The sequence below is a fragment of the Schistosoma mansoni genome, chromosome W (genome assembly GCF_000237925.1).
Source record: "Schistosoma mansoni strain Puerto Rico chromosome W, complete genome".
In the NCBI taxonomy this organism is placed as follows: Eukaryota; Metazoa; Platyhelminthes; class Trematoda; order Strigeidida; family Schistosomatidae; genus Schistosoma; species Schistosoma mansoni.
The window spans coordinates 56,567,973-56,579,727 of record NC_031502.1 but is presented as its reverse complement, the minus strand read 5'-3'; the positions used below and the strand labels follow the sequence as shown (position 1 = coordinate 56,579,727).

The window sequence follows — 11,755 nt, the reverse complement described above, 5'->3', positions numbered from 1 at the left end:
TGTAGTACATGGTTGGACACAAATCATACTCAAATGAAATCACGCATTTTCATGCGTTTTAATGAACATAGAAAACCCATATCATAGAGACCCCTTTGGATATCAATTGGGAAATGAAATAGTCAAGAAAATATTGGAGAAGAATTAGCTTAGTACTTAGCCGGTGATGAAGCGAAAGTTCGTTCTGAATAAGCTAAGCATAATATCCAGTTAGCTGCTATCAACCTAAACTAAAATGTTGGAAAAGACTAGCGGATTTCGGTGGCATTTGTTGAATTGCTACATGATCTAAAACATCCCAATAAGCTCAATAAATGACAAAAGCGGTGAAAACGCAGACATAGACTAACACACAACGAATGTCGTCTCAGCAAATCCCATATTATGCATTATTTGCGGATGCTGAAACTAATTGGAAAAAGCGGTGAGGTGATCAGTTTTTAACATGGTACTGGGATGTGAAAGAAAATTGTTTGTACAGAATTAGCATTTGTCGTTCCTTCACGACTCCATGTAATATGTTAACCCACATGTCTCTCATCAGCTAGATCAAGATAGTTATACTTTTGAGGTATTAACTAATGTTGCTTGAATGAACGGAAATAGTCCTTAATAGCAATTAATGATGTTTGCATTCTCGCAATGGTTGAGCGAATATTACTGTTTAAATAAATAAATATTGAGTGTCATTTACTCATCTGTAGATTTGGTGATATATCTGGTTCTTGGCTATGTTACATTGTGCTCTTCACTAATAACACGATAATTTTTTTCATATCTGCATTGGCTGTTTGAATCTGCGATTGATCATATGTGCATCCTGTGGAGATTACCTCGATATTACTTTGATTCACAAGCATTCTAAGCAAGGATGGATAGTGTTTAACAGTGTAATCCAGTACTAGCGTTTTGTTCTATTTGGGACTCATCAGCTGGATGCACCTGAATCTCAGAGCGAACATCAAATTCTGAGGTTCAGGTCCATCTAGCTGACGAGTTCCAAATAGAACGAAACGCTAGTAACGGATTACACTGCTAGCCACTATCATCTCTGCTTATAATACGGTAATTTCTGTTTTTATTCTTGCTATATTATTTATCATTACTGATTACTAGCACGGAAAATATGACTCAAGATTAAGTTCATAAACATTGCTTTGATTACTGTGTCATTTAAATTCTTAGTTTTACAATGTCTAGAGATATGATTGGCCTAAAGATCATGTTATTCGATTCAAGGTCACAATGTAATCAATTATCTCTGTTGCTAAGACGTTTGCTTTTAGTGTAAACATTAAAACAAAATCAACTATGGTTATATATCATCAAATCTAAATGATAATAGCAGTTGACTTAACATAGCAAACTGTAAAACTCTCTCATTTCTTTAATTAATGAATGTCTTATCTTGGTTACAAAATAGTGACGTGTTCTTCCATTGTCAGTAAAAGTTTATCTTTTTTGTTTAATTAAATACCTTCCTCATTCTTCGGTAAAAATAGACTTTCATCTTTTCTTTTGAAGGACTTATGTCTTTTCACTAATAAAGACCTAATTAGTATAGTGAATACTTTACATATATTTATGGTAGGTACTACTGTAATGAGCGAGAACACAATTGATGACAATCGGATTTATTTTTAACACAAAATTACAGAATCTCTTAATACAATCTAAAAACCATACAGTAAATTGTTTATTTGCAAAATGTCAATCAATCGTCTCGGCCTTCTTTGTTCTTTCATTTCCACAGCAATCATTCTTTGTTCTCGTTCTCCTTTCTTCGATCTTCTTAACCTTCTGCCACCAGGCATTTCTAGTTCGATTGATGACACGTACTACTTATATCTGTCGACATCAATAGTACACATTGTACTACTATTAACTATACTCTGACAGTTAAATGAGAAGTTCGCAAGTTCAATACACAGCAATACATATTGGTCAACATTATTGTATACATGTAATTCAACATAATTGGCTAAAGGAGTGTTCTAAATGCTTTGCATAACTACATTATTTGAATTGATTTCTGGTATTTAAAGACTGTTTATTAGTTAGGAAAGAAACTTTCCGTTACCGATTATCGTCACATATAAGCTTATTATTTTTATCTGCAAAGTGTTCGTATGTTATAATACTATATTTATATACGGGTGACATGTTTACTGTCACTCATATTGAATTAGGATAGATGAAGTTAAATGGTTTGAATTATTTTTTTCTGGTTAGCGTATTTTTGGCGAATTAGGTTTTCTATGGGATGGGGTCGCTAACCCCATGCCCAACCCTCCTGCTTTACCCGGGCTTGGGACCGGCAGTAACTCTAGAAGATTTACAGGCGGAAAGGATTGACCTGGACAGAGTTGGATGGAGAATGCTGGTGAGTGGCCTATGCTCCTCCACGAAGGGTAACAAGAGTAAATAAGTAAGTAAGTAAATGAAACTTTGAAAACGCAACTAGCTTCGAAACATATCTGTCTAAATTCCTAGTGAAAATCTCTTATGTGTCGCATTGGTTATTGTACCAGTCGTTGTTATGAAGCCGGGTTTTTTTGTTTCTTTCTTCTAAACTCTGATGTTATAATTGTCCGAGCAATTCTCCTAATAATTTTCTTCCACTTCTTAATTCCACAACACAATATATGACTACAAATATCAGTCAAAATCGGATCAATCCCTTCGATCAACTGAACAAATTGCTGTATTAAAAGATGAATTATTTGGTGCAAAACTTCGAGAAACAGAATTAATTAATCAAATAGAAGAGTTGAAAAGAAGATTTGATGATTTAAATTCACTTTGGCAGGTTAGCTAGCATTATGTTATTTAAATGTAGAACATTAATTTATTCATTTTTATTTACTAACGACCTTCTTTTCCGATGAGAATTGTAGCACTTTGATCCGATAGATTTTTATGCTAGGTCGTATTTTTGTTATGACTACCTGATCTTTTTTTTAAGTAAGTAAGTAAGTAGTATATATAGTCATATTAACAATCATGGTGGCGATTACTCATGAATTCCTTCCTTCATCCCAAGGAAAGAGAATAAATGTTTATATAATTATTTTGTTTATGGAAGTCTGTTGTTCAATTTCAGTATCAACTGATGGTATGTCTAGTTGGAAGTAAGCTAACTCACTACGTACACACCGTATATACTACTTAAATAGTGTAGATTTAAAATACAGAAGTTCAGAAGAATTAAAGTCGATTGTGAAGAATTAATCGTAAAGGTTTGTTTATATTTCTTGTCCCTTTACTCATGACCCACTAGGATATCCTCAGTTAGATGTTTAGAAACATCATGCAAATTATACTTTTATACTGTTTTTGTGAAGTGTTAATTTGGGTAGTGCTACAAAGTGCGTTAAACTGTCGCCTGGGGTATAGCCAGTGTGAGGTTATCTGAAGGGTGCTTGAATTGAGTACTACCCAGGAGGCGTCCGGAATTTGATCGAATACGGAAGGAAGTATTGAGTATGAATATACCAACCTTGGACATCTGTAATGTCAAGATTCTTATCAAACAAAAGGACAATCGAAATAAATACATAGGACAGGAGTCAGCCACAACCGATCAAAAGTAACAAGTTGTCAGTCCCAATTTTTTCGATCTTCAGATGTATGAATGGGAGGTCAAATGTTAATCCCTTCGATGTGTAGTACTGTGGAGATTCAATCTCACTTTGAGTGTACTAACACGTGTTGATAGTACTCGTTCTGCCTGAAAATTCTAATGACTCGACACTAGATGTGAGGAATGAACTCTAGATGAAGATTATTTGATCTCGATTATTTTAACCTCAGATGATCAGTCGTAGATCGAAGATAATTACAAAACATATCAATACCAACATCGACATTCAGAAAGCGGTTAGCTGATATCAGACCACTTGGTAACCTACGTTAAGATAATGGAAATTGGTTAAGGCATCAATAAACTTCGATAATGGGATTCTATTTATTGTGTATACATGTAAATCGTTATTTCTAGTGACTACTAATTTATTCACTCAACTAGTGCTTTAGTAACAGGCGTAAGTAAGTAAGTAACCTGATCTTTTATACACCTCATTGTTTAGCCATATGCTTTTCGTGTAGTTCAGCTCTGTGAGCTAGATCATCTTGAATGGTTGCTTCATGAAGTCTATATTTATAGTCACGTAACAAGCCCTGGATATTGTAAATAACTAGCCTTATGGACATTACTCCTGGCTATCTTATACGAGCTTCAAGTTTCTCAGAGAGCGGAATATATTTAGTATGCCAACTCACATAATTCACTACCTCACATTTTCAAACTTAGTTCTTTAACGATACTCCACAATTTTCAGCCAGTATCATTTATCAGAAACACTTAAGTTAACCATAATCCTCCCTTATATTTGTTCTTTTCTCTCTCTCTCGTTTTCACTTTGTATTAAGACACATCTTGGGAAATGTAAAGGTGTTAACAATGATACAAAACGTTCTTCACTTTGGATTGGTTCTTTAAACTCACTGGATGCACATGAAACGAATTTTAAGATGAAATTTTCTGACCGACTACTTGAAACACGATTTGTCAATCAAATTAGTAGTTTGAAACAACAGGTATGAAATTATCTTATGCGTAATATTTTTTTGTTCATCTTCATACGAATGAGGAATAATAAACAGATGTGACCAACTGTTCTGTTATACTTAGAGGTATATAAGCACAGCTTTACTTTCTACCTGTGCAACTGTAATAAATTAGTAACTTAGTCGATAGAACTTGATCACAACCAAGAAGGACTTGGCAAACATGACATTAATCACTACTCAGTGATCAATCCGTTGTAAATACATTTCATGTAACAAAAGAGCAGTTTCAGCCCGAATAGTTCAGTGATAACATCCTTGACTGTGGATATGGATGACACAAGGTGCGCCAGAGACCATCAGTTTCCTCAAAATTTCGAGTATCATACAGCAAAAAACCGAGATTTAGGGTTTCCTGTCAACTTCCTCCAACCGCTTAATATAAAAGTATTCTGCTTCCCACCTAGTATTCATCTGACTTGATTGTTTACTAATCAACTAGTTTTTCAACTTCATTGATTAAGATAATGGAGTTGGATGTGCTTTGTTTGCTGACCGATGATTTATTACCGTTATTTATCGCGTTGTTTTATAATGTTTGTGGCTCAATAGTATAAGTCATAATCGTTTTTCATTGAAGTTTCGTTCTTTGACCTGATTAGTTTAGTTGTAGAGCCTTCATTGTTCTTCTGAACAACACCATCAGCATAAACTTCAGGTAGAAGTGAAGTGTTCGGATTTCTTCACATGTGATTAGCCGCTTGATCTGTCGACTTTTAACCTGTCATTGTATCCATTTTTATTTTATCTCCCTTTGATCTGATTCTTGGTCTCAATTACCCTTTTAAACAATATGCATACAAATTTTTATGGTAGAAAGAATGTTCTATCTCGAACTTAGATTTCTTAGTCTATCACACAACACTTGAGCACTCGAACGCTAGAACCCTCCCAAGTCACAAATCAAAAGACAGAAGACAAGTAGAAGGAATGTTATTCCAAACAGTGTCGATTATGGTACAAAATTGTCAGGTATTTATAGTTTTTAGTAGAAACAAAACCATCATTATAGTTACTCAGTCGGCACACAGGGAGTTATCAGCATTTTCCAATAGGGAAGCTACACATAGTAATTCTAGAATATTCTTCCAAAAGCTGATTAGATGGAATGTCCGGCTCCTTCTGGCCTTCTTAGAGCTTCCTTGATTTCAACTGTGGACCATCCTCACAAAGGACTTCAATTTATCCTGTACGTTAACTAAACCACACTTTATATTCATAGGGTTACATATAACCGTTTTAATATATGTATAATCTTTTAATGAATTATCTTCGAACACAATACTGTATTAAGTAAAGCAATAAAAATGTCAGGTTCAATGTTTGACTTAGTCTAAAAAATATTGATCATGTAACTATTGACATGAATTATGTACAATGGATACCATTTTTATTCGTGTTACTGACAAGAACTATTAAAATAATCAATTTGGTTATTGATTTTAGAATCATCTTGATATCAGTTTGGCTTAATTTTTTTTTCATTAATTATTATCAAAAAAATCATCCCTTCCGTAGAGGATGGAATAAGCTTGTCAACAATGTTACTAATATCCTGGCTATGAGATCTATCTTGCATTTTAAAATCAATGTATGGTCCTCTTCTTAAGTTATTATGGAGCATCGTCAGGAGATGCAGTCCCATGGTAGTCGGTGACCAACGATTGATTCATACGCCATTTGTTCCTTCAGGTTCCTGGAGCCCATGTGCACCATTGGTTTGGAATCAGGGTTTTCCAACTCCCCTAGATGGACCCTCCGTGTCCACCGACCAGGTTAAGGCGCTGGACATTCGCTTTTCATCCTCTCAATTTCGTAAACAACACCCCCGCCATGAGAAGGCAGTGAGTAGGACTTCCCTGACAGGAGCTATATACGCGTGGCCATATGAGAGCATTTGGAGAGGGAGAACGGACTCTCTCCACTCTCGGCCGTACCAGGGCATTTGCCAGATTTACTGGCAGTGCTTTATGTTTTCAATGTTAAAAGTTAATAAGTCAGGAAACCTATTAGAAGTCGTTATTAGGGGACCTATATGTTGTCTGAATTCTGTAGACCAACTGGAACTCTTCCTTCAATTAATGTTATTTATACATGAAAATAAAATCAAAGCTTTATGTTGCATGTATTACTCGAACCTAATATAAATCATATACGAATTACTGATTTAAATACTGAACTTTCAGCTATATGTCTCCATGATACTACTCAGTTGCTGAACTTGAGGTAGACTAGTCGAAACCCGAGTCCGCGATCTATTATTAGTTGATAGAGCAGTTCTTTTCACTATTAGCCCATTGGTCTACATAAATGTTCTTAATTATCTATTCTTTTCGGTTCTTTCTAATCATCATTTTTATCAAATCTCCTATACCTGTCATTTTATTGCTATTTTTACCGGAAAACTTTTTTTTATCAGATTACTGATTTAACTGTACAACAAGAATTATCTGATCGTCGAGCTGATCGTTTAGATAAACGTGTCACTGAACTACTCGAATCGCGTACAGCATTTCAAGCAAGAGAACGTGAATTAACATTGGAATTAAAGCAATTAGAACAAAAATGTGCTGATATAGAAGCGAAGGTAACAGTTATGTTTTCTTTTTATTAGAAAAAAAGAACAAATTTAATCATAGATATACTTTTCAGAAGGGGTCTTGTGTAGATTTCAGTATTTTTAATAGTTGAAATCATGAGTCAATTGAAGCTAGACCACCATGGAAAACCTGGAAGCACTGGATGGCCGTTTCGTCCTATTATGGGACTCCTCAGCAGGGCGGTTAAGTGCTCTGGCTCGAGACTTGTAAGTCCTGGGTTCGAATCTCGCTCGCGAGACGGGTTCGTGGATGCGCACTGCTGAGGAGATATACTTTTATCATTTTTGTCATAAAATGTATGTCATTGATTATAACGAATATACTTTGAGCGGAGTGGATAAAATTTGAAATCCAATACTAAAACTCAAGACATAGTGTAAACTGAAAAATGAATGAATTTGTGCCATATTTACCAACTCATTGTATTGATTGCTTGAATCTTTCCATTGATGTTTAGGATTGCAAATAATTAGTCTTTTTTGGCACATGTGGACTTGTAACTAAGTGGATAACGCTTTGACATTTGAAGCGAAAGTTACTCAGTCCAAAGCCCGGAGTGAACACTGACTCTAGGATTCAGGCACAAGCAGCTGGCGAATGCTAAATGGAACAAAACATTTGTCCTGGATTCCACTGCTCGTATTTACCAACGTCCTCAATAACTGATGGCAGTTATTGAACCCAACCCAATTAGTTTGTGTTCATTTAAAACCTTATCTATCTATGAGTTGTATCAATGGTGATATATAGCATTCCTGTTCCTTATGCATACTTGAATTAAGAGATAGTAATCTCGTCCAGAACGTTGAACCGTCCAGATCAGTGAATGCAACAGTATCTTTCTGAGTTATAAGTAATATCTACCATTTCAACACAGCAACTGCTACAAACTTTAGTATTTTATTCCATTTTCACTGTTGTATCAACTTTATTGCATCAAATGACGATTTGTTATTGATGATTGTAAGATGGTTTAAATTCTGTTGTTTATAGTGTTTCTCTCTTTCACTTTCCGTATATATTCATATGATATTGTTTTGGTAACTACATATGACCGGTAAATTCTGACAGTGATCTAAATAAAAAACAGTGTTGTTTGCCTAAATCTGTTTTAATTTATGGCATTAATCCATGAATGTATTGATTGTTGAAATTATTCATGTAAGTAGGTACGATTATCCTAACCAGAGGTTGGAGACTTTGGGTCACATAGCCTAATTCTTTGACTTGAAGTACCTATGCTTTTTATTCCACGTATTCATTCTTTTTTTTCCAAAATCTTTCCTATGCCTAATATTTTCTATAACTGGTGATTCTACCACTGATATTTGTCCTAATTATTTCACTTTACAATGCTGATTTGGTGTTTCGATTTGAACCTAACCTTATATGTGCCAGCCTCCATGTTACTGATAACTAACATCAACTTTAGTAATATGCAATACCAGGAATCACCATTGCACGGTTGTTTCGTTCTAGTTTGTTACTATTATGTATTGCATACTGACGATTCTGATCTGAAATCGGTACAAGATTTCCAAGTCTCCTTCTATTTTTATTGTTATTGTGGACCACTGAATGTTGGGATCCCTTTGTTTATATTTCTAGCTTCTAACGCGTTCTGGTTTCTTCCTATTATTTGTATTGTTGATTAAGTAGTCTTTCATACCGTCCTATCATCGTGTCTTTTTTTTAGCTGAATACGCATTAGTAGATTTTTTGCAGGGGTACTGATTTCTTCGGTAATTAGTTTTCATACAACTGTAAAATGTATCACACTAAAAGATCATCAGTCAGTATCACATGAACTTAAACAACTATGGAATATCTTTTAAGAACCTTCACGCATATCGTATTCAAATAGTATTTTGAATTACTTTTTAAGAAAGCTATACAGTTGATGTATCTTGATGAGGTTATCTCCTTGTACTTGGTTTACTTGCTCAAAGTACAAAACATCTTAACTAACGTCTCAGTGAATTTCATATCACTCTCGGTTTTCAACCATCTGGAAATATTTAAAACATTCAACTTTATGCCAAGTGATCACACATTTCAACTATATTGTTGTATGAAACTAGCAGATAGCATTTTAAGCCTACAGGTCGACATTCAGTCTCAAAGTGAGTAACATATGTTACAACTAGGCTAGCATTTTAAATATTTCAGGAACGTTAAAATAATTTTTTAGTATATAATAAAAATACCAATTTATCTCGACGCCACTAAGTCTCAGGTTTGAACCCCGCTCCACCTACTCCGGTTTGGGGTATTGAGTACTATCTTCAGTCCTTACATTTAAAGTATATTAGTCTCAAACCTAAGTACCTGGTGAATAAGTTTACTACATACCATTTTTTTCTGACGCCTATTAGTTGATTTTCTTATTATATCTCTATTCTTTTTTCTGGAAATTCTGTGCTATTACATTGGTAAAAACATACTTGCATACCTACATAACATTCCGGCAGTATGACTATTGTGACCAGTTGAACTGAACTCACTCTCCAAAAGCACAACAGCTCTTACCGGTATGCAATAATTCTTACCACTGTCAAAATGAAATCACTGTGAAAAGTTGATAGCAATCAATTGTTTGTACATGTCTAGCGACCAGATGGCGAAAAGATCAATAGCATCTAAATTCCAAGTACTCCTTGTTGATGAGTCCTAGTTAGCTCGAAATCTAGGTCCAGTCCTTTCATCGGCCTCCAACCTCAAACTATAATGCCAGACAATATAAATTCACTTAGACTATCGGCCATATTCTACTTGATGGATAAAATTTGATCAACACCAAGAACTGTACGGCAAACACGAAATCATCTACTACTCAGTTATCAATCAATATTCGTTACTTATTTGTTTGGCAACCGTTCATATATTTAGATTCATTGCACTGCAAGAATGGTTCTAATTTTAACTACGATACTAATATACATCCCTTTTATTATTATTATTTGCACTTGTTTTCACTGAATCACAAGATTGACTAGTTTTCTTATAAATTTCACCCGTCCAAAACAATTTTCTGGATCAACATCAGCTCTAATATCCCCGTAAACGTCGGGGTACTGGAAAGTAGTTTTGTTATATTCTAAGTCCGTTAAACAGTCCATTTTATTTACCACATGATCTTTGAGTCTTCTCATGAGCACGTTTCCTTTTAAACTATTGAATCCCAATTTGATTTTTCTACATTTCCATCTTGAAATTGAACAACCTGTACTAACCATTCATGTTAAATCTGTATTTATCCTGTTTAATTTCACATTTAATTGAATGTAATGCAGTGGAGAAATAATGTTTTGTGTATTAAAGCACCCAAAACTGTAGTAGGCGACCTAGTAGGGTTCTAAAATATTGACCCACTGATTGCGCAGTCCAATACCTTCAGACAATAACACTGTGGAAAGTATACTTTCTATGCTTGATTGATTATCTCGATTTTAGTTTCATACATTGTTTCACGACAACGTCACCATTGACTTTTTTTCTCCTGAATAATTTTTCGTTTGAAAATTTTAGCGTAAAGCCGATGGTGTTATGTGGCGTAGTCGTGAAATGGAATTCAAAACCCAACTAGCTGAACGTAAACAAGGTTATTTACAATTAGAATATCAATATGAAAGTCTACTGACATCACAAAGTCTTCAATCGAAAACGGATAATCATGAATTGATGCTAAGAAAATCATCATTAGATTCTGATAAAATATTAGAAATGGCCAATAACACTAGTAGTACTGTTGAACATATTGGTAGTATTAGTAATGATAATCATAATAATAATAAAAATAATGCAAATCGTTTTACATTCGGTAGTTATTTAAAATTTACTCAACCAAATCCTTCATCTAATCCATCACATTCCACTGTATCTACACCGAGATCGACAATGGACAAGAAAATAGTGAATAATGATACATCATATTGTCCTATCAATGATGAATTATATTCAATGTGGAAAGATTTACCACCAGCTGTTATGACTGAATCAATTGGTCCATTAGAAGATCTTTGTCTTATACCAGATGATCCAATGATTACAAGTGTTTACTTGAATTCATCTTCATCAGCGACATCAGCTACAACAACAACGACAACATCGCCACCATCAACTCCGCCATCTGTTGTATCGAATAATCATTTCTAGTCGGTTTTTAATGCTCATTGGCTTTCATGATACTTTTTGGTTATACTGCTAATATTAGTAATATTTATATTTACATGCAATTACGTGATATACATTCAAATATCTGTTGTTGTCTACTGTTTAACATTTGTATAATTTACTTCAAGTGTAGTTGAGGAGCTTTTGCTTTCTCCACTCTCTCTCTCGCTCTCTCTCTTTCTCTTACAACTAATCTACCTTCATATTGTACTTTGCAACGCCACTATTAATCATATGCTTACAACAATATTTTGGTATTTAAATGTATTCATTGGTTTATGGCAATAAGATATAACACATCTACTTTTGTGTATCATAGCTGTAAATTGTAAATTATACCTCATTATCTTTCC

The 11,755-nt window shown here is 34.4% G+C and overlaps 1 protein-coding gene across 1 annotated transcript in view; it reads left to right on the top strand.

Moving 5' to 3' along the window:
• Smp_070310 (putative ecotropic viral integration site) overlaps positions 1 to 11,555 on the top strand; it is a 47,480-nt gene extending 35,925 nt beyond the window's left edge. Inside the window, exons 13-16 of the mRNA XM_018790255.1 lie at positions 2,663 to 2,809; positions 4,432 to 4,599; positions 7,049 to 7,216; positions 10,758 to 11,555. Of these exons, the coding sequence (XP_018655616.1) occupies positions 2,663 to 2,809; positions 4,432 to 4,599; positions 7,049 to 7,216; positions 10,758 to 11,384 (1,110 nt within the window). The 3' untranslated portion in view covers positions 11,385 to 11,555. The remainder of the gene's footprint in view (positions 1 to 2,662; positions 2,810 to 4,431; positions 4,600 to 7,048; positions 7,217 to 10,757) is intronic.
• Positions 11,556 to 11,755: the final 200 nt, after the last annotated feature.